Source organism: Aulonocara sp. 'chitande type north' Nkhata Bay, linkage group LG5 (assembly GCF_057382095.1).
Source record: "Aulonocara sp. 'chitande type north' Nkhata Bay isolate Kocher_YH1m ecotype deep benthic linkage group LG5, A_spYH_male_GT1.1, whole genome shotgun sequence".
Taxonomy (NCBI): Eukaryota; Metazoa; Chordata; class Actinopteri; order Cichliformes; family Cichlidae; genus Aulonocara; species Aulonocara sp. 'chitande type north' Nkhata Bay.
This window is the reverse complement of record NC_141348.1, coordinates 8459856-8483491: the sequence shown is the minus strand read 5'-3', so window position 1 is coordinate 8483491 and position 23636 is coordinate 8459856. Positions and strand designations below refer to the sequence as shown.

At 39.9% G+C, this 23636-nt stretch overlaps 1 protein-coding gene across 3 annotated transcripts; it reads right to left on the bottom strand.

The window, feature by feature from the left end:
- Positions 1-1178: 1178 nt before the first annotated feature.
- On the bottom strand, positions 1179-22771 carry mtmr14 (myotubularin related protein 14). 3 transcript variants are annotated; one of them, XM_086291165.1, is made up of 20 exons: positions 22360-22759; positions 21737-22215; positions 21174-21322; positions 19355-19463; positions 18610-18685; positions 17527-17587; positions 16600-16722; positions 16186-16259; positions 15565-15635; positions 15409-15483; positions 14772-14838; positions 13049-13134; positions 11537-11613; positions 10891-10927; positions 10599-10669; positions 10446-10510; positions 7751-7883; positions 6821-6994; positions 4957-5163; positions 1179-3547 (listed from the first exon to the last, which is right to left on the bottom strand). In XM_086291165.1, exons 2-20 carry the CDS (start codon positions 21869-21871, stop codon positions 3367-3369), a joined length of 1971 nt encoding a protein of 656 aa, XP_086147291.1. In that variant the 5' UTR covers positions 21872-22215; positions 22360-22759; the 3' UTR covers positions 1179-3366. The 3 variants fall into 3 exon arrangements, with proteins under 3 accessions (XP_086147291.1, XP_086147290.1, XP_086147292.1); XM_086291164.1 differs by having other exon boundaries at positions 21737-22759; XM_086291166.1 differs by lacking the exon at positions 4957-5163 and having other exon boundaries at positions 21737-22771.
- Positions 22772-23636: the final 865 nt, after the last annotated feature.

The following is a 23636-nucleotide window of genomic DNA, read 5'->3' as shown; positions in this document are numbered from 1 at the left end:
TGGAGGGGGAAGAAAAAAAAAAAAAAAAAAAAAAAAAAAAAAAAAAAAAAAAAAAAGAAGACCACCGTAGTGGTAACTGGCCCTCCAGCCTTTTAACTTCAAAGTGGTCCATAGGCCAGGGGGCGGTGTGGGCGTGTGTGGTTGGTGGCTCGGCTGCAGCTGAGTGAGCAGTGAGCCACAAACAGAGCCTGTGTGAATAGAATAAAAATCTGAAAGGGAGCATCCTGAGTCGTGTCGGGTCCTTCAGGGTTACAATGATATAACTAGATTTATGAATCTCACTTGTATGACAGTGAACAGGTTTCTCTGGCCTTCATCTTTCCCCCCAAAAAAATTAAAAACAAGACCACACAAAAACAAAAACCTTTGACCAAGAATTATTATTTTTCCTTTATTCAAAATTGCCACCTGGAGTTAAAGTCACTTTCAACTGTAGCTCGACATCCATCAACAAGTAATGGTATTTGATAACCCAAAAGGAGAAAAAAAAAAAAGCATTCTTTAAAAATGCATCAGATATACAAAGAAGACTCTACACAGGACACTAGACAAGAGCAATGCAGCATTTCAACAAGTTAAAACCTCATTTGTGAAACAATGATTTACCCCAACTGAGAGACTGAGGGTGGCATGTTTTAGTTTTTATTAAAAATTTTAAAGAAAAAAAAAAATTGACGATGTTTTTTGAATGCTAGAGACTATGCCAAACCACAGATAAATGTGAGAACTGAATTTAAGGAGAAAGCTCAAAACCTGACAGGGAGATGGTGTCATAACAGTCAGACTTTCATTACATCAAAACAGGGCAGATTGTTCCATTAGTCTCTTTGGAAGTACAAGATTAAACCCCTGGCAGCCCGTGCAAAGAACTGGTACACGCCACATTCAGAGTAGTTACTGTGTCAGGATTATTTAAAATTGATCTGGATACAGTAAGTATTCAAGTGACTTAAAACGCCTCAGCTCATGATCTGAGGCATAAAGAAAACAGACTTTGGTTTTAGGTATAGCAAAAGAAACATTCTGTTAATTCAAGATTTTGGGAGATGGCTCAAGAGCGAAAATAAGGCTGTGCATGTGTCAAGGACAGCGACTCAGAATAGCCTAGCTCAACCAAGGAAAAACTGCTGGCTTCAAGTTTGTCCAAAATTTTATTTTTCACGGGGGGGGGGGGGGGGGGGGGGGGGGGAATATATTAAAAAAAAAAAAAAAAAGTTCAAAGCTGTTCCACTCTCCTACAAGACCGTCTCTATATAACAAAGCTCTAAAGTCTTCTTTTAAACTAAGGTTTAATCTTTCTTGATCCAAATCATGGCTAGACATTCTGTTGTAGCGCTGCACTTATCCCAGAAACACTGGTGCCAACCTTTTCATCTCAATCCTGAGTACATTTCCCAAAATTCCCAAGAGGATATTATATTCATAAAAAAAATAAAAATTACGATACCAGTCATTTTCAGCAGCTGCCATTTACAGAGGCAGAACTGAAAGACTGCTGCCCGATATCCAACATCTCCACAAAACTCAGCGTTATGTCATTGTACAAACCGCAACCACATGAAAGCCTCACAGGTTTCACTGCAGTCAACTCTTAAGACAAAGCTCTTTAACAAAAATGTTTAAAAATTAAATGCACACATTTAACAGAAAATATACCTGAAACTGGACAGAAGACTCATCCAGTGCTAAATTAAGAGGCGGGACCAAAAAAAAAAAAGGCACAACAGAAAGGCCCTGAGGTACAGCAACTGTCAAACAGTTTGGCAACACCGATAGGCTAGTTTACAACTTAAGTATGAACTGACCCAACTGAGTGGGCAGGAAAGTCCCCGTGTGACCTGAAAGGAGGTGAATGTGATAATAGCTGGGCAGGAATCTCAGTACTGGCAGGAATGAAGCAGACCTCCCTTCACTGGAGGGACGAGAAACATCGAAAAGGCCTTTAGTTCATATCTGCTACCAAAATGCTCAGTGCTTCTTCACAGTCACTAAACCTTTAACAGATATGAGTCAATATGGTGATACTGTAATTGGCAAGGTTCAAAAATAATAATAATAATCAACCCTGTGAGAGCCATGACGGAACAGTCCTTATATTTAGTCTTTTTCTATAAAAGTTTAAAGTATCACATAAATCTAAGGTCAGTTTTTTTTCTTGCAACTACTCAACCCAAAAAAAAGGGTTAATGTAAATCTTAGCTCCTGAAATTTAAGCGTTTCCTATAAAATTACAAAGCAAATAATTTGATCTGTCAGTCAGACTAATTTTATTTGCATGTAGTATGATATCGAGCTTCCCTGGACAAGAGTTTAAAAGCAATGCATCCATATACACCTTAGCATTTTGACTTAAGTGATAACCTCTGCAGTGTCTAGCTGTCAGCTTGAAACGTTCAAAAGACTGTTGCTGATAACTGGTCTTAACCAGCCTTTTGGCCACAGTCCTGTTTCCACCAGTCAAAGTAGAGGTTCAAACAGAGTAATAACCAAATAGACAGCATTTGGCTTGTTCAGTTAATGGTGCCAACTAAAGCCAAACTGCATTGTTGGAGAAAAATTTCAGTTTTTACCAAGTTTTTATTGTCCAATATTATTTTGTCCACTTCAAGGCACCAAATATCTGGCATTGAGTAGTTCGTAAAATAAGAAAGCAGCATAATAGTCCTCTTTAAACCAAGTTGACAACGGTCAGACTATACAAGGTCTTTCAGCTAAAGCTTTCATGGGTCATTGGGGGAACAAAAAACAAATCAAAAAGCGCAGGAGTCAACTATTCTAAATGTTTCCTATATGGGAACGTCAACACCAAAAGCCCTTTAACTTTAGACCCCCACAAATATGACGCTCTATGCAGTAAAACAGATCGGATAAAGTACTGAGCCAGATTCAAAATCTGAACAGCATCGAATCTTTTCTGTTTTTAGGAGACAATTTGAGGGGGGGGGGGGACCCATCAAGCTCTTTGTCTCATTTCCACTGCCCAGTAGAACTACAGAACTGTTTGGATCAGTGAAGAATAGCAGCATAAGCAAAAGAAATCAAGTGATATTGTTTACTGGACATGGAGTTACAAATCTATAAACAGGCCAAGGCAGAATTCTTTACACTGTAATAACAGGAGACCTCTAAATCTATCACCATCCCTTTTTGAAACCATTTCCCTTCCTGAATGTGACAAAAACCTCAGACATTTAAAGTCCACAGGGGAAAAATAAAATAAAATGGAGGGCATGTTAAAAAATAAAAAATATATTAAAATATTAAAAAAATAATGCTTCACCCCTAAAATTGAAGAGGGGATTGTTTGGCACAGACATGCTGAATCAACTGATGTAAGCAGGAGGGTCCAGGGTCCCATCAAGAGGCTCAGACGATGGCGTTACTGCCGCGGAGGCCCACCCCACGGGCAAACTGCTCCAGCAGGCCGGAGATGGCACCAGAGGGGCTGGGAGCTGAGGATTTGAGGCCGACAGTGGAGCTGTAGGCTGCTAAGAAGGCTTCACGTACTGCCTCCAGACGGGCCTGACGCTCAGAGGGGAAGGAACACCTGGAGAGGACAGAGGAAATAAGCAGGGGGGATAAGATGGAGGTAAAGGTCTGAGAAAATGCATCTCCTGCTGAGACCAGAGAGAAGGCAGATGAGTCAAAGGGAGGACCCAGTGGAAATGCATCTCCCCAATTCTCATTGTCTACTGGGCAGTAAGCCACCTCTACTGAACATTTCAGTGCCCTGGTTCCAAAAACTTTTAAAAAACAATTTCCTGACAAATCAAAGCTTGTTTGACAGGATAAAAGCACAAACAAACTTTATGATAGTGCCGTATTAGAAGTAGCACTATTCATGTCAATTATGTCAGCACAAATGGCAAGATAATGTGATTGCAGTTTGAAATATGGTCAAACATTAGTTATAACACTAATGTGCCTAACTCATTGAGCCCTTTTATTACATTGATCTTCCATGGCAAACACTACCCCACCTTATCAACTTTATGCACTGCTACAGCTGCCAGCACTAGACAGTCATTAGGCCCTTCTCTGAACCCTGTTATTGGTCAAAAGAGCTGGTATTCCCCAGTAATGGGACCTCTATGAGACGTCCACCCTCCTCATGGTTCTAATTATGTCAACTTCATATGGACTGACATTTATGCATTTCTCTACCATCACTGATCATGTGATCAAATGTGGTACATTTACTCATATATTCATACAATTAACCTAACAGCCATGAACAAGTCCGAATCGGTGATAAAAACGACACCCCACAGGCCCTGGGAGGACACCCCACAGGCCCTGGGAGGACACCCCACAGGCCCTAAGAGGCCCCACAGGCCCTAAGAGGCCCCACCCTGGGGTCCAAACCAGGAACTTTGTTAAGTGACAGTGGTTAGCACGGTCACCTCAAAAAACAACATTTGTGACACAGACAATTTACCATGCTGGTAGCACAGGAGTGTGTTAACAGCCAGGAAACACTGTTATAGTCAAGAACAGTAGGGACAGATACACTGAAAAGAAATACAGACTAATGACAAAGATCACTTTGTATGTAGGTTTGCACAACCAATGCTAAAGTAACTGAAACCAGCAAACTCTTACTACACCGTCATACAGCCCAGCACAAACTATGGTTACTGATTTGCTAAAGAGATCCTAAACTGGCACAAAATAAAAATGGTATCACAACTGAAAATTTCACAATAAACTGTGGACCCTGTAATGGCAAACAGATCCAGTGTTGGAATGAAGGAGGAGATACCCGAGCATAAAGCTAGCCGTGGTTTAATTTAAGAAGTCTAAGCTGTTTGTTACTAACTGAGAAAAGGGTGACAGTCTGCTTTTCTGCATCCTTGTCCCACTGGGAAGTGAACCTCTTGTTTAAGACTATGAAACCATGCCATCTACAAATCTCTTACGGGACTGAAACCTGTCTACCAGTGGAGAGGTACTTACATTCGTCCACTGGCTTCATCCTGAAAGCTGAATGGCAGGGGGGAGTCGTAGGCAGCGATAGCAGTAGATGAGTTGGAGGATGAGGCCGAGGCCAAAGGTGGAGGGAAATGGGTATGGTCATGGATGCTGCCACAACCGGAAACTATCTGCCAACTACCATAATCTGTAGAGAGGGAGGAACTTGACCGAGCACAGTCCGCTGCTAACCTGAGAGACAGATAAGAGGGACAAAAGTAAAAGAAAGCCCCCAGAGCTCATCTTGATCAGTAGCATGACTGAAATTTGTGGTGGAGCAATCTCCATTTATGATACCCCGACTCAGTTTCAAGTCTGTATCAGCAAACGAGTTGTATCCTGATAACAAGTGGTGTTAAAAAAACAAAACTATTATATTTGTTCCTATAATGCATCCAAGATGTTTTAGGCTTTGGGTCCACAGTCAGCTGTTAATAGACCCCTCTGCATTGAATCGTACTTGTTATTAATCTCTGGCTCTCTTCCAAAGCATGTCTTTGTCTCGTCTTCCTTCCCTCACCCCAACCCAACCGGTTGTGGCAGATGGCCACCTCTCCCTAAACCTGGCTGCGCTGGAGGTTTCTTCCTGTTAAAAAGGAGTTTTTTGCCAAAGTGCTTGCTCATAGGGAGTCATGATTGTTGGGTTTCTTTCTGCATGTATCATTGTATGGTCTACCTTACATTGGACTTTTTGCAATAGCACCTTTTTCTCAAAACCATAGTGTTGTGCCAGATGTATGACATTAGAATATCGTGTTGTAACTGCTGAATGATATGAAATCTTAAAGCCTTCAAATGGGACTACACTGATTTTGATTTCTAAGGAGACACCACTCCATTCTCCACTTTGTCCCGTTTTGGAGAAGCCAAATACTGCCCGAGTCTCAACACTGGTACCAATGTCTGCATTTCTTACCATATACTTTAAATCTTTTTGTTAAGGACAATCCATGAACACAGTCTCATAAATGTATCCATTTTATTCAAGTACTCTTGCTAGATAAAAGTGATACAAATTAATAAGATGTTGCAAATTTGAATAAGCTGAAACTGTTTAGCACACAGCATTTGTTGCTTTTGGATGCAGCTGCATACTGTCGGAGCGTTGCAAAAATCAGTTATACAATACAATCACTTAAAGCTTAAAAAGTCATGTGTGTTGATGACAGAGTGGAATCCAATTTGTCAAAATCCATTCACAAAGCAGGTCTGTTATGCACTAAACCTTTTTTGGCCTACAACTGCAAAGAGCATGTTATGTAGACCATCTTGTCTTCCTTAGGATGGGAAGTGTTCAGAGGGTTTGTGCCTTTTCCTGTACCTGTCACAGGGTTTCTGAGAGTGTTTAAAAAGCAGCAAGTTTAGACTTCTTTTACTGAAGAAAGAAAGTTTCTCTCTGCAGTTGCAGTTTTGTAATAAAGGAAATGAGCAGGTACTATGCAACAAAATCCTCCACATACACTTGCCTAATAACAGCATTTAAGTGACTGAGAACTTCAAGCTATCTGATTTGGAAAATTTCCGAATACGTCAAATGGTGCAGTTGAACTCAAAATAAGGGAAGTGATAGAAACAGAAATGAAAGAAGAATTCAAAGCCGACAAAGAAGCTGATCAGACTTCTAGACAGAGGAAGCGGAACACTCCAAACCAGGCCCTGAACATTTTAACAGGTTCAGATGACAACAGTATAGCAGTGGTTGCACTGTCGTAGCAACTGTATTTCACTGCTCGTAAGTAAAAGCAGAGCTGAGAAGGTGCATCTGGTGATTGTCCAAAGTGTTAAGTGTGTAAAAGTACGCAGTCGAGCAAACTTGAACTGGCGGCTTAAGCTACATTGACTCCCTCACCTTCTCCCTGGAACAGCCAATGGGCTGCTGCCAGTACGAGTGTCGCCATGCTCCGACTGATTGGATGAGGAGCTAGAAGACCTGGCGTCATTTGCTGTGTGGGAGAGGCGGTCGTCCAAAGGGTTCTGTTTATTCCAAACCACCATTGGAGAAGAGGAAGTGTTGCCTTTTCTCCTGAGGGCAGAGAGTAAATCACCATTAGCAACAGCTTGTTATCCGAGGCCAACGACACCACCACTGCATAAGTTAGATGTTGTATGTGGTATTCCTTAGACAAGGCATCTTTGGCTTGGAACACGTGCGTGTTAGTTCTAAACTAGCAGAGTGTTGGAGCTGTGAGCATTTCCTTAAAATGCAAAGAACTTGTTTGAGATGACACATCAACTTCAGACACTTTAAGGCCTTGGTGGTGGGGGGGGGGAAAAAAAAAAAAAAAAAAAAAAAAAAAAAAAACCCAGACTAGTCCAGCATAGGGTCACAACACAACCATCCAAATTACTCTAGCTTGCATACGATGACTGCAAAATGTTTAATAGAGTAAGTACCTGGAGACTAATGCAAAACACCCTATGAAACAATGACTGGGAGGTGAGCATTTACATAATACTCATGCACCTCTACATAACCAGTCAGATTCCTGAGTGACTCCATTCAACTTGCCCTGCATAGCTGAGGAGGGTCTCAAGCAGACAGAATCCAAAATCGTAATTATGTGGATATGAAAAGCTTTTACATGCGTTTTGCAGACCTTTTGTTATCCACTGAAGGAGAGTAGATTTGCATTTTCTACGGTATTGTTTTTACTGGACCGTATGTATTATACAACAGTATAAATATTCTAGGAAGCTTGCAATAACTGGAAGAAAAGATCAACCTAAAGACACTTTGAGAAATTAATCCTTGAATTGTGTGAGCATGTGTGGTGCTGACCAGTTGGAGGCTTGGGGCTGACTGGAGGACAGGTCCACAGTGTCATTGGTCAAGCTTGATCCACTAGCAATCTCTTCAGTGATGAGGGAAAAGTCACTGCTCAAACTAGTCACACTGCCACGGTCCCTGGACTCTGAAAGCAAACAGCATTTCATCCAACATGTCACACAGGAGAGCCTGAGTAGCACCAACCAATAAAGGTTTACCCCCCTCCTTCAATGTTCCCAAAGCTCCCGTATTGTCCGCCCCACCCCAGCTAAATATAGTATTTAGATGTATAAAACAAAGACATTTACAGGGGAAGGCTGGAGCAATTCCCCCAAGATTCTGCAGTCACACGTCTGCTGCTCAGACAGTGTCGTCCTCAAACACTACAGCAAAGGCCTGAACAAAGCACCATTTGCACCTATGAAACTGACCGAGTCTGACATGAAAAAGCACCCTGATGTGACTACCACATTAAGAGGTTAAGAGTTTCTTCGAGCAAGTTTTGGATTTTAGGCTTGCACTTTTATAAAAGATTAAAGTACCATTTTAAAATCACGGTCTCATTGTTTTGCTTTAGGCACTTAAAGTCTCCTTGCATCAGACCAGAGGCAAGTAGGATGAGCTCCCACTGCAGTCTTTAGCATAGCACCAGAGACTGCTTAATGCTCAATACCTTTCTTTCAAGAGTTTGAGAATTCTTGAATAACACCATTAGTGCCAAATGATTGGCATTTGATGCCACATTTATGATGTCTATATAGATATACAAGCCAAAGCCTGCCTATGTATAGTTGCTGAACAGCGCACCCAACTTCTGATGGTTGTTTTCAGCAGCCATGTGACAAAGCACAAAGTCATTTAAAGACCATAGTGAGACGTGCTGTAACGTATAGATCAGGGGTCCCCAACATCCTGACTCCAGCCCAAATCTGAACCCCAAGAGGGTTTTTCCCCCAGACCGCAAAGCATTTTCTCATTTGCCATGTTTTATTCCTGCCGGCTACCGTGGCTGACTTTTGAACAGGCGCGTGGGGCAACTATGTGGGGCAGTGACATTCAGGTCCACACTCCAAGCCAGCTGGTGGTGATATTGCACCACCAACACCAACACAAAGGAAACCCATGCAGACCCTTCAGTGCGGGTTGCTAAATTCCTAGCTTGGGAGCTCAGGAATGTTGACAGTATAATTATGACTTGGTGCTGCACAGATGAGTAAAAGAAGATGGCTTTCCCATACGGAAAAGAAATAGTAAAAACTTATGTGATTACTCATGAAAGTGGCCACTTTCATGAGTAAATCATATAAGGCTTACATGATTTACTCATGAAAGTGGCCACTTTCGCATTACTTTCATACATTGTTTTAGTAAGTATCCAAAACATACAAGTTTCATTATATAATTTTTCAACGGATCTTATATCTGTTTTCACACTTATATGCTTTTCATACAAGTTTCACACAAGACAGATACAAACTTTATAAGATTTATATATATCTTTTCCATATGGGTTGTCATAAATATGTAAAGTGGATGATGAAAATTGGGCATTTAAAGATGAATGGACAAAATTCGCTCACGACTAACGAACATTTGCATCCATGCTTAAGAATTGCATTGACCCTATTTCACCCAAAATTTAAAATGCTAGCTGCAAATGTCCATGCAAATTTCTCCCACTAAAGTGAGAGCCAGCACAGTTTTGCAGGATGTTTTAAGTTACATTGTGTCGAGTTTGTCAAACACATTTTCTGCAGTTTAAAGCACTTCCTGATTTTCCTGAATATTGAGGGGTTTTAATGTTTTTGTTTTTTTAGGTGAATTGTTTGCACCTTAATGTTGTTTATGTGCAACAGATGTTGCAAAGATTGCATAATTTAATCGTTTTTTGTTTAATATTGGTACTTGAACTGGATTGCACTTGTCTGTCCAGGAGATGATTTAATGGGCATAAAGTTAAATGATTAAAACTAATTTCTAAGTACTAAGTTTTAAAAAGAGACTTTCCATTTGATTCAATTTTATATGATGGATTATGCAGAAGAAAAATAGAATGGGCTGAAAGGCCTGTTGCTTTACCAGTAAACCATATGATTAAAATGTCCTCTTTGCCCAATTCATCCCAAACCATTTCAATTGGATTTCTGCTTAAAGCGATCTGGCCTCTACAATCACTCTCCTTACTATTCCAGAACAAAGCTAAACACTTTACATTTCACTAGATTAAATAACAGATTAGGTATGTCTGAACTTTTGATACTACATATCAGAATACCTTAATAATCCCCAAGGAAATTATGTGGTTACAGTTGCTCCAAGACAAAAGTAACAGACTGAACTAATTAAATAATACAATATATTACAAAGTTTACAAAACATAAGAAATGGCTCTAATATACACAAATAGCTCAATTATTAAATATCCAGAATACTACAGAGGTAAAATATATATATGATTGACATTTTACTCTAAACTGTAAAACTTTGTCATTTACACCCTTTTGCACGTTCTCTACAGTAACTATTGCAGTGTGTACTGTGCATTAGATGGAGGAGTTGTACAGGCAGGAATGATTTCCTGTGTCATTTAGTGGTGCATTTGGGTATTATAATAATATAGGCTCCCAAAATATCTGTAATTAATTAGCTAGATCCATGAAATATCAGTCAAAACTTCTACAGATGAAAGCATGCAAAAGTGACTCACTCAACTGGCAGAGCTCTTCCACAGTGAAATCACCGTCTTTGAAGTGAGAGTTCTTTCTTCTAAAACTTAAAAGGTCAGACATTAAAAGACTAGTGAACACCTGATAGTGAATCCACACAGCTGGAATTTGACTAGGTAATGTGGTAAACACACCTCTGCTTTTTAACTGTAGAGAATTTCTCTGAAACAATGTGCTTCAAAAAATTGAAGCAAAAAAAGAAAATCTGAGGAGGAAAGAAGAATGTCTGATGAAACAAACAGAAACCATTAAGACAAAAATAGAAACTGGTAATAGCAAGGGGTACACAAACTGCATGTAGCCTTTCACAAACCAAAATTCACTCAACGCATTTAGGTGTTATTCCACATTAAGCTAAATGATTATGTCAAGTGTCATTTTTACTTGCTTTAGAATGAGCTACAACTTCATTTTAAATACAAGTACCTCTTCCCCTTTGGAGAGTCGATCTGGCAGCATGTGACTGAATGGGGAAAAAAAGGAATGACTGAAAAGCTTCCATTGCCAAACCTCCTCAGCATAATAATACTATAATATAAAATTATATAATAGTTCTAAACTGACCAGTTCTTTGTCATAATTAAAGAGGATAAATACAGAATACCAGCAGAGCTGAAATGGATCGGAGACGTTGATGAAGCACATCAACATCTGCACCTGACGGCAGCTTTAAAGGACTTTGATAATTAAACTACAATGCACCATATATTCAACTGATCCAAGTGTGTTTGGGATAAACTCATAGCACCAGATTTAGTTGAATACTTTTAAACAAACTGAACCTGAAAGCTAAACATTTTAGCTTAAAGATCTGAAAATGAGTGACCGAGTTTAAGCTGTTCGGTGAGGGGATCAAAAAAGGCTTAAAATTATCTTAAATGCTGCACGTCGCAAGTTTACCTTCCCATTAATCAGTCACAACTCAAATATGTACTGTAGACAACCAAGGGTCTCTCAAGTCAGGTGGCACTACGAAGTGTCCAAATCACCTCCGACATATTTCTGCTGGCCAAATCAACTTATCTTAACAAGTTGCTGTGAAGTCCTGAAATAACAGATGTAACATTCTTACCCAAAGAGGAACCAGTCGTAAGCGATAGTCAGATACAGAATCTCTGTGGGCTCCAGGCTGGCATGCACTGCACCATCCTGTGAAAGATGGGAATAACTGAGTCGAACAGCAGTCTAGTAGGTTTAGGCTTCAGCAGGTACTGTGTACATGTCTAGTAGAAGTAAAGTGCTCACGTTACTTCTGAATAGACCTCTCAGGAAAAGCACATAGGAGCATGACAGCAGTCTGGTTTAAATGCATGCACTTAACTCATTCACTGCCATTGACGTCTATAGACGTCAATTACGTTTTTCAATGGGAGGGGCCAGAATACATTTTATTTTTTCATATATTTGTAAATAAATTGTTTTGATAAAACAACCTTTCTCAGTGTTATTTCTGTTTTATAGAAGTGAAAAACTATTTTATATGTTAGAGGTGTCACAAAGCAAGAAATATTAGTGTCAAAGGCACTTTTCTGCTTGAAATTTATTTCTCACAAAAAGCTCGTTTTCTCCCTTTTTTTGGTCAAAACAGGCATTTTTGGTGGAACCCACCTCTTTTCTACAGCTGATTACTAAAGAATGGAAAATGGTAGAAACAAGCTTTTTTTTTTGGATGAAAGAAGAGAGTCTGTTCTTCATTTTGGTAGGTTCAGCGTTTATATGATCATAACACACAGTTTTCTGTGGCTCTTCAAAAATGAGTAAAAATGCTCAAAAACCCTGGCAGTGGGGAGTTACCTGATTTGAAAATGGCTGGCAGTGAATGAGTTAAGTGAAACTATCCACGGTTTAAAAAAAAAAAAAAAATTAAAATATTGACCATTTGTAACTATATAAAAAGGTAATAATCTGCTACTTTTCCACAATGTTCCTCATGCCATGGATTCATTTCAACTACAGCCTTGTGGACCACCAACTGTAGCTTTGGTGAGCTAAGCCTAAAAGTGCTTGAATCAACTTTGCAGTTCCTGCAGGTACTGGTTACACTGGCTTCACCAATTTTGTCCACATCTCCGAAACAGAACAGATAGTTTAAAAAAATAAAGTTGGCATTTCTGCCCTTTACAGAGGTGCTGTGTCACATTGGCCAACGTAAAACATGTCAAAGTCATGAGTCTAGAGAAGGAAGCAGAACTGCTCTCTGAACAAGATTCAGAAAGTCACCATGGCCTTAATTTTGCCTGTGCCCTACACAGTATCAGCACACCATGACAGAGCTGACTAGTTGTCCACAGATCAACAGTTTCAGTTTTTTCAGAAGATTGCCATGTGGGTCACATCTTCAGAAGACTTTTTGCATAAGTTGGAATTTAAAAATAAAACAAATTGTGGTGAATACAGCGAGGTCAATTACAGCACAGAAAAACTGACACAAGGAGCAGTGGTGGATTTGTGGCAGACTGATTAAGCTGGGGATTACAAGAGTCTAATGAAGGTCTGAAGGACCCATTGAGGTGTTTGGTGTCATGTGGAGAAACAGAAGGAAATAAAAAGATTTAAAAACCACTCAAGAATAGAAAAGACTTACTGCCCAGAGAGAGAGCCTGAGGAGAGACACGAACAGAGGCGTTCTGTCCCATCCTGATATGCAGTGCACCAGGAGGCCGCTATCATCTGAAATGACAACACCTGAGAGGTCAATGCTGTAAGCACCTTCTGGAAAGCACGAGTATTATGAATAGGTAGAGTACATAATGCACCACAGAGTACAGAAGTGTTGTGTAACATGAACTCGATAGATGAACTCAACTGGTGTACTGAACTGGAAACAATACTGAATGATTCAAGTGAAGACGACAGCACCGAGACTGAGCAACATGCATATTCTGTTTTGCAATGGCACAGACTGAGTGCCAGTATAACAGCTCTGTGATGAACTGCCTTCATGAAGGATGCTGAACCACAGCTTGAAATTTATAGATGTACAGGGAAATGCAGAGAAACTTGTTTATTGCTCTGCATTCTGACAAAGGACAAAACAATAGACAGTAATTGGCATAATAATCCTAGTAGGGACTAGTAAAAGCGTTATACAAATACAGGCCATTTACCATATGTAACTGTATTCTAAATCATACTAAATAAATGGAATTAAAAATAGTACCAATATTTGACGTAGTATAAATGAACAAAAAATAACTAAGGACCTTGGAAAGAAAAGTGTCTGGACTTCTTTAAGATGGTTCTAACTAGAACTGAAGAAGCTTCTCGGATGAAGGTGAAACCTCTTCAAGCAACTTAAAGAAGTCCAGACGCTTTTCTTTCCAAGTTTCCTCAGACTACGATGTCCTGGATGACTGAGAACCTTCACAGACAATAAATAAAGCACTGCCAACTAATGTTTATTTAAGGACTTTTTGGCTATTTGAGATGGCTACACAGACCATTAATTAGGTAAGGCAGTGTTTCCCAACCACTGTGCCGTGAGAAATGATCAGATGTGCCGTGGAAGATTATCTGGTTACATTCTCTTCCACTAGAGGGCAGTACAACTACCTGCTCCAATTAAATGGGTTGCCAACTGCCAGTAAAACAGAAGACGAAATTACATAATGGCCATGCTGTGAGTGAGACAATATAGCAACAGATAAATATTTGAAAAGAAAAAGTATTCAGTCTGATTTGGGTCCTGGAGAAAATTCTGACCCAGGTGAAGGCCCTAGCATGAGTGGCAAAAAAGGTATACTGGGGACAAACAAGCCAATTCCGTTATGCCTGGTGCACGGGAAAAAAATAAAAAAATAATCAATATGCTTTTTGTGACATTTGTTTGGAAAATTCACACGGGTTAAGGAACAGTTCTGCTACTGTGGTTATCATGATGAACGCTTTAAGACATCTTAAACTTGAATTAAAACCAATGTTTTGACACAAACTGACCTGAGCATTTTGACATTGTAGTTCCTTAAATATCTACTCAGATTATTCTGTTAGAAGTTGGACATTGAAACAGTGACAGTCTACTCAAAGTCTTCAGCTGTTTGGGGGTGGTTAACCATTAACCAGAGAATTATCCAGAACAGGAAGTGAATTAGCTACAAAACCTTATGCTAAACCTGGTTTCTTATTCAAGAGTTGATTCTATATTACATCCCAGATTACCACTCATTCTGACAGAACATAAAATAACTGCCAGGGGAGTTACCAAGGTAGCTAGATAATGGCAGGCTTTCCTTCTACAATGACTTTGACTGTTGCTTTAGATTATGATTGAGCTGCCTCCAATCCACAACAAGAAAACACACACCTACCATCACTATTGATGATGTGGAGAAGTAGCTTCAGGTAGTTCTGGGTCTGCTGCACCAGGTCCCATGACTGGACAGTTTTCACAGAGAAACAAACATTAATTGTTTGATAAAAACCTTACTTTGCACTCAGGAAATGATCTTACTGGATTACATCTTAAACTGGAAAGGTCCTTCACACTGTGCGTCAAAACTTGGCCTGTTCCTCCAACCACATTTAACCAAATCGATAGATTAAAACCCAGAAAGAAAATCATTTTCTGCACATTTTGGCATTTAGCTTTACATTCGTGGACTCTAAAACCACATTCTGTGAGGTCAGACACCATTTGACTGTACAGTTTTTATCAGCACGAGTACACCAGCAACCCACAGAGAAACATTACTATAAGACACTATAATATTACTATGCGCCAGTTTGTCCATGTTTTGTTTGTCAACCTATTACAGCAAAAGCATCACGGGGAAAAAATAAAATAAAAACTTAGTGACGCTAGTGTACAAGCAGTCAAGTTATGAATAACGAGCCAAGATCTGTGCAAGTTGGACAACAGATGGAGCTATAACACCAGTAATATCAGCACATGACAGTTATGGCAGATAAAGAACTCAGTAAAAGCAGGAAGACAAGAGAATTAACCTGGTACTGAGTCCAGTCAATGTTCAAGTTGTGAGTAAAGCACCTGGGGATTGTCAAAGGAGCGTCCACAAAGTCCTGTCAGAAGATACAAAGAAGAATGCTCAACACAGAGCTGACTTCTGACCAGTGCCTGATCTGTCTGAGCAGATTCTCTACCTGATTCCAGTTAAACACCAGACCCTCTGCTGTGTAATCTCTGTCTTTGTAGTCCTTGAAAAACTCACAACCTGAAAAACAACGGTAAAATGTAATTTGTACGGCGCCAAATCACAACAACAGTTGTGCAAGGTGCTTTATATTGTAAAGTAGACCCTACAACAATACAGAGGAAACCCAACAATCATATGTGCCCCCCCAACAAACTCCTCTGTAAATTAACCCAAAGTCAAGCTATAATGAGAGTATACAAAAATATAAATAAAATGTCCAGTTCCCAAATATTTTCTGCCTGGCAGAAGGTTTTATGGCAAATATGCACTTTATACAAAGCAGAAAAATGAATAATTAAATGCTTAAGATTTGACAAATTTTACTAGCTTAAAGTGCAACATCCCAGAGCTTTAATTTGGGTAGACAGCACAGGTACATGTTATGAAAGAGTAGTAGTAATAAAGTTTTAAGCACAAACACCAAAATGGTAGTTTAATTTATTACTATATTATCAATCGAGGGCTTTGTTCTACAAGTCACAGCTGTTCGTGGACCGCCTCTGTAATTCCACTCATATTCCATTACTGGCTGATAAAGCACACCTAGCTCTGGTGAAAGGGTCCTTACCTGGGTAAGGCACAGAAAGCAAAGTGAAGTCTGCATAGCGTTGGGCCTTGTCTACCTTCTCTGATGACGTCACGCTGCAGGGACACAAGGAAACCAAATGAGATTCATTATAAGCAGTCACCCAGAAACATGAAATAAACCCTTTTATTAAAAGCTGTTGTAATGTGATAAACTAGCAGTGCAGCTTCTGCCCTTTCTGAAGCTGACAATATTGTTTAAAATTAATTAAAAAGCTTATTAATGATGCAGCAGTGATTGCGGTGCTCTAGACATAGCTGTTTATAGTAAATTGGGGACACACACACGCTAAACTGAGTAGCCACATCAGAAGCCTCCCTCTAACCCCTCTTCTTCTAGGTAACTGTGACCTAAATGGCACAGAGTGTGAATGAACCAGTACAGTCTGTTCCTTACTTGAGGCCAAACTTAACCTTCTTGTTCTCCACCATTAAGTCGCAGATGTAGCGAACTGACAGGTAACGCAGCAGCTTAATGTCATAACCTCGAACCTTATCGAAGAGATGGGAGTCACCGTTCCTGACGAGGAGAAAAGTGAAGAGATAATGTGAACATGCTATCATGTTCAAAAAAAAAAAAATGATAGCATAGACAATTTATCTGACACATAGTAACTGTTATTAAATGATCTAAAACACTGGAGAAGGAAAACAAGTCACTTTCCAAAATATAGCAGGGACGGGGGGGGCACATCACAGATGTGTGTACATTTATTAGTTTCTAGACATGAGCATAACCAGTGACCAGGCAGATGGTTAGACCTCAATATTTGAGATATTTTGGCTCCTCATCTAATGAGCAAAAACAAACCAAATGATTAAAGTACGACTGACGTTTAACACTTGTTAAAATTCTTGTCATTTCTATTGCACTTTAAAGAAACCCAATTTATAGAGATTGTGAAAACATGCACATAGCATATAAATGTTAGGCATTTGCTGGGTGTAGTTTCTAAATGTACGTGTGTTACAGCATTAAATTATTTTTCAAGCTGTCAACCAATGATTGGATTAAGAAAAAAAAATATATATAAGATTTAACTTTCAAGACCAAATATCCAGGCTGTAAATTCTGTGGGTTTTTGTTTGTAGTTTTTTTAAAACCCTGTATGATCAGGTCAGTGACAACATCAAACCTACCCTCAGAGCCAAATTCTGACTTTTCTCTTAAAAACAAACGTCCTATTAGACAGTGTTAAGAATGGATTAATTTGTTTATCACAGATGAGACTTTGACTCCATGAGATTAACACAATTCTTAAATTACAAAATAAATACATTTAAAAAAATGTCCTGTGTGTACAGCAGGTAAGGTAACCATTACCTGACTACCCTGTCATCCTCTGGAAACTCCTTCGACTCCGTCCATGTGTCATCACTGCCCCCTAAACAAAGATAAATTATAAAAATAGCAGGAAAACATTAGTCAGGTCAATCTCTCCACATACAGGCTTGGAAATATTAATTGTTGCAGACTTTGCATAAGTGCAGCATCAGATAAAACATTGTTCCAATAAAAGGGGAAAGTTAACACCTTAATGGAAGTGGGAAATCATTCAGCCATCTTATTCCACTCATCCATTTAAGAGTTATGGGAGGGCTGGAACCTACCCCACCTCATGTGTGAGAGGTGAGGTACACCCTAGACAGGTTGTGAGTATAGCAGGGCTAACAGAGACAACCACTCAAGCTCACATTCACCTCGTAGTATCATCACTGAACCTAACGCACATCTTTGGAGTACTCAAGCAGAACCCACATCAAAGGGAGACACTTCCACAGAGAAAGGCCCAACCAGTATGCAGACTTGAAACTAGGACCCTGCTCCACCCACTAGTCCTAAAATGGGGTGTAAACAGTGAATGCACTCTTAAGAGTTGTGTAGTCAAATACAAAGAAATTTGCATGTGTGAGCCTAGAAGTTTTCACTCCATTAACAGCAAGTGTCTTCCTAAAAGTCAATCCCAAGTCTCTGGAGAATTTTCTGAAAGCTTCTGTAATGCAGAAGTAATCTTTGCACTTAGTTCATAGAGTCTCAGTGTGTGCAGCAATGCAGAAATGGCACCATTTGTCAGAATGCCAGGAAGTACAGCTACTGTACCACAGCAGTGAACTTTGCAGCCTGAGAAATGCTAAGTGATCTTAATATTCGGTGCAGTTCCACCCCCCACACGTTCCCCTCAACTGATGTTAAAAGGGAACTAAAACAGAAACAACTGTAGTCATCCCTGATGAGCTGGTGATTTTCAGTGGAGGCAACCTTTCAGTCAAAACAAAGGCTCAGAAAGAAAAGGGCTGCAGCTACTCACAGGTCAGAATCTAAACTGAAACTTATCATGAAAATAAGTCAGCCACAACTTCACGTTTATACTAACTTTAAGCCATTTGCAGGTGTGTGTGCTTTTACCTGAGAAAATGTAGTTGTAGCCTGTGCGTCCATACAGCTCCCCCCAGCCTGCCAGTGTGGATGATCGGCATATATGCTAAAATATGGCAAGCAAAGAATACAACATTTTATATTTCAGTCATTGTCAAATTTAAACATTCAGAAAACTGAAAATTTTGAACTTTCAGCTACTTTACTTCTTAAAGGAGGAAAATGCTCCACAAAGTCAGTCAGACCAAAATTATGGCCTCGCAAAATAGCACGGACAGTTAGCATTAGTACCCTAGAATCATTGTACCTCAGCGCCTCGTGCCTTAACACAGATGTAACATTAGCTGGTGCTGGCACTACGTAATCTTTAGAGTGTTACAGGTTCACTGCACCCACACAGATCTAATAAACTTAAGTTTGATGCATGCAGGCTGAATTGGGTCCGAGATGCTCTGGCCCTTATTCATCTTCTACTCGTTCCCGCGTTCCCTTTGGTTCCTCACAACAACACGAGAAGGATACATAATTCAAACGAGCTTCTGCTTCCAACTCAGCTTAATTTTTTCTCTTTGTTAGCACTGTACACATTTTACCCGCATGTTTAACCTCAAACTATTCAGGTTGGGTTTGTTTTGAGTACTTTTTTTTTCCCCTGCTTCACAAGAGTCAGTGTTAAGGAGCAACCACAGCATGAGGAGGTCACACCTTTGACATCAGAATTTTGTCACATGGAGGAAAAAGAACAGTTGTATGTAACCAAGACCAATATAGATACCTTGCCATTGTAGAGGATGACTGGACAGACGAACCTCCCTCTACAGCGAGCCATCTTACTCCGGTTCACTAGGTCCTGCAGCTTAGAGATCTGCACCGTGCTCTCAAACCTGTACACACAAACCACCACATGCTCTGCACATCAACTACACAACACAATCCAGCAGTTAACAAATTTCTGCTCCAAATGAAACCAGCCTCATTTATGCAAATTTACAATAAAGAAATCTTAAAAGCTTTTACGCTCATATTGCGGATCTTCCCCCAGCTTCAAAAACTAAAATAACTGCAACCACTACAGCAGAAATGAAATTGACAGTTACAGCTTTTTTAAAAACTCTTTTCTTAGAAAAACTTTAGCACACTGACACATGAAAGCCCTCAGCATTTTCATACATTGCTCTGGTTTGACTGTTTTAACTATACATCCTGCCACCTGACGAAATCACTGGACTGGTCCATTTTGAAAGTTTAAACTAATAAAAATCGCTAGTAGTGGCAGGAAAGCAACACTGCACTGCTGAAGGAGCTTCTTTAAACACTTCCGCTACAAATTTAGTTTGTTTTTAAAAAGCCACCAATATTTTGCCCACACTTAACCTTATGTAAGTGCAGTCACAGAAACACCTAAGGATTACCTAAAGTAAAGGGATCAAACGTGATAAAGCGGCCAGAGGTCAGTCAACGATTAGAGTCAATACCTGATACTTAACAGATGACTCAGCATACCTTTACCCCATAATGCAAACATTTATTACAGATGCAAGCTGCAATATTGGTATTAACTTTGTATCCAACTTTAGATCATTGCAACATTTTTGCGACATGCTTGAAACCCTGTGCAACTCTGGATAATCTTAAACATTCATTTTAGTGATAAACACAATTTCCCAGTTTTCCTGATTCTCACTTTTGTCTCCACTAAAATCCATTTACATAAATACATTTTGTAACCATGTTTCTTGCATCGTACTCAGTAGTTAATATGCACAGTCCATTGCCCTTTTCAATTTAACGTGCAGCTTAAACATTTGTGAGAAAGTGCATTTTGTTTTTAACTGACACTTAAAAACTGGAAACATGGCTGCACATGAATACATTCAAAAGGAATATTTAAGTCTTAAACAAAACACTCCAAAAAGCTATTTTTGCTTCATCATTACAGGTAACTGTGCAAAGATTAAGAGTCTAACCTAGAAAGAATCAGAAAAGTTTCTGATGTAAAGTCTGCCAGCATTTTGGCCTCATACATGTTTGCTACTTTAGATTACTAAATGACTTAACATTTCTAATTGTCAACTGATAAGTTGCTTCTATACTCCCCTGGGTGCAGTTATACATGTGGTTGCATGCATTAACTGCAATCAGGTTTTTGTGTTCCACAATTTTTCAGCTGACATGAACTTTGGAATCACTTTAACTGAAAGAAAATTTCTTTTTCAATGTATGAGTTTCAATTGTGTAAAACTAATTGACAAGATATAAAGATCTTGCTGTGCATATGAAGGATTTTGCTGCTATCTATTTCTAGCACTCTACTGGAAATTTGTTGCGCTACATGAATCAGCAATGAGAAAGAGGGCCTTTTTGAATCACTGCTATAATGTGACTGACTCCATGTGACACAACAGTCACTTTACCCCTCTGCCTCCTTTATGTGTTCAGAGGGGCTGCAGACGGAGGATGATCTTTGGTCCCCACACCATAATAAGGTGTGCATGGAAGAAGAGGCACACAAACAAACAAGTGGGTAATTTGTAACTAGGCTGAACTTTGTATCAGGGGAAAAAGGATGGGATGACTGAGCAGTGGAGATATACCTGTCTTTCTCCACATCTAGGCATTCATACTCCAGGAAAACTATCTGTCGGGGGTAGTGTCCACACACTTCTCCGTTGGTGTTCTGGATGATGCTGTACTTGTAATCTCTGGCAAACAGCTGCAGACAGCGTGTCTCTATGGCCTCCACCTGAAGGAGATAAACATATTAATAGTCCTTAATGGTTCCTTTAGATAATACTATAGTCCAAAAGGCTCATGTGGAGAGACAATAAGATCCCATTGTTTTGGTATGGCAGATTCTAGCCACACAGTCCAAATGCATACCCATAGATTGCATTATTAGACACTGAGCAGTCAAACTGCTAGCCAATGTCTAAACATTGTCCACACAATCATCAGAGTCTAGCTTGAGCAATACAACTTAAAAAAAGCATGCATGCAAGTTACGTACTACTTTTTGGATATTCTTTTGCAGAGTTGAGCATGTCTTCAGTGCAACTCATCATTTAAATTGATTGATTTAATACAAACACCATTTGGCGCATCCTTAGCAAAAGTAGTAACTTATCATGAAGCTAAAGTAGAGAGAAAAGAGAAGTACCTGCGGAGTGACTTCCTTTGCCCTGTACTGCGTCTTGGAAAACAGGTCTATCAAATCCGTTATTTCTTCACTCTTTCTGACCAACAGCCCGGGAGCCGGGAAGCTGCCGGCCGTGGGGAGGTGGATGTCCGTCATAGTGCCTCGACCCGCTGCGGTGGCTTCGAGCCGCACTCGACCTCCTTCAAACACCGCTGAGCCTTGTCCTCTGGGACGGGGAGACCGACCAGGCCATCCCTTCCCAGCCAGCTTTTTCCTGACTGCCCGCTTGAGGGAGCCGGAGCCGGGGAGTCTTCTTGAATTCAGGGCACCAGCGAACCGTTCCACTCTCCAAACACAGCCTGTTAGCCAGCCCGTAAAGCCGGTCACTCAAACCACAGCTGCTGCCGCTGCAGGCTACAGAGGTTAGCAAGACTAGCTAACAGGCTAGCTCAGGTCCCCAGGCGTAGCCTATCGTTCGTCTTTTCCACCAAATCAAAGCCCTGGTAAATTCATTCAACATAAATAAACAGCCGTTTTATTTTCTGACATAGGGTAAACTTTCGTTCGTCTCTCAGCACCAATAAAGTAAAACTCCCCGCCACCTGGAGTCAGGAAATCTCCAGGATCCTTCCCGGCCTACTCACGTTTCCTCAGTGCCATGTCTTCCTGTCTCCTTAGAAACCACGACCATAAACTGTTAAATGTATACAGTAAACTGTCCTGTCGCTGTAAGGTAGCAAAATAGAAGTGGATAACAGCCTCAGCAATACCGAGTGGTTTCGCAAGCTGTGCAACAGATACCGAAGTAAAACAGCAGATAAACAGGAAGCAGGTTTAACCATGTGACAGCCATCACCCCCTTTAAATGGTGGTGCTTGATTGGATCAGCTGGAAGGACTCGCTACTACTTTACTACGGCTGGGTAAACAATCTGATCACAGTATTTGAGCGGAAATAAAGACCGAGTTAAAAATTAAAGTAAAAAAACCCGATGATTTTACTAACCTTAACTTTACTTACCTTTCTAATTATCCTAGCAGACCACTTTCATATGAGAAACTATATTGGAGAAATTATAGAGCTCGGTCTATGCATACAGAAAAAATGAGCTGAGGTTTGTTTGTTTGTTTTTTGCTTTTGTTTTGTAAAATTTTAATTTTTTGCTTCCCAAAGTGCAGAATATAGGGGTGGAAAACGAAAATACATTTATTTGCGTCCCTACAATAACTCAATTAGCGAGCGCTTAATTAGAGTAGAAACTAAACATTCAACCTTTTCTTCAGTAATCATGAAGTCTTATTTAAAGAGTTCAGTTAAAGAGTTCCCTCTTTAATTGACACTCCAAATTCATCAGTGCTGACATTATCAAACATTACGAGGTAACACAATGTGGTTCTGTTACAGAAGAGGAAGAGTTACTGAAAATAGGCACTAAAGTCCCTTATATATAGCTTCAATCTATCATTCATTATTTGGTTACAACATTTTAATCAAATTCACTATATTATCTGGAGTGATAACTGGGGGATTAGGCTCAGCTGAAACAAACAAATGGGGGGGGGGGGAATGCATTAAACTTACTACCGTAACAAGATTCTGCTGATATTTGCTGATAAATTCGAACACTTCTTGTTTAAATATGGTCACTTATTGCATCAAATTACAACAAATTGACATGAAACGTGGTCTTCAATGAAAATACAACTGGCACTTTTGTTTGATAAAAAAAGTGGATCACATACTGTTGCAGTGATTAGTACTCTTGTCTCACAACAAGAAGGTTGCAAAGACGTGCATGATCTGTTAACTGGTGACTGGCAGTAGGTGTGGATGTGAGAGTGAATGGTTGTGTGTGTTGGCTCTGTCATAGACTGGACAATGTTAACAAGGGGGGGGGGGGCTTTTATTTTGAAGGGCTTTA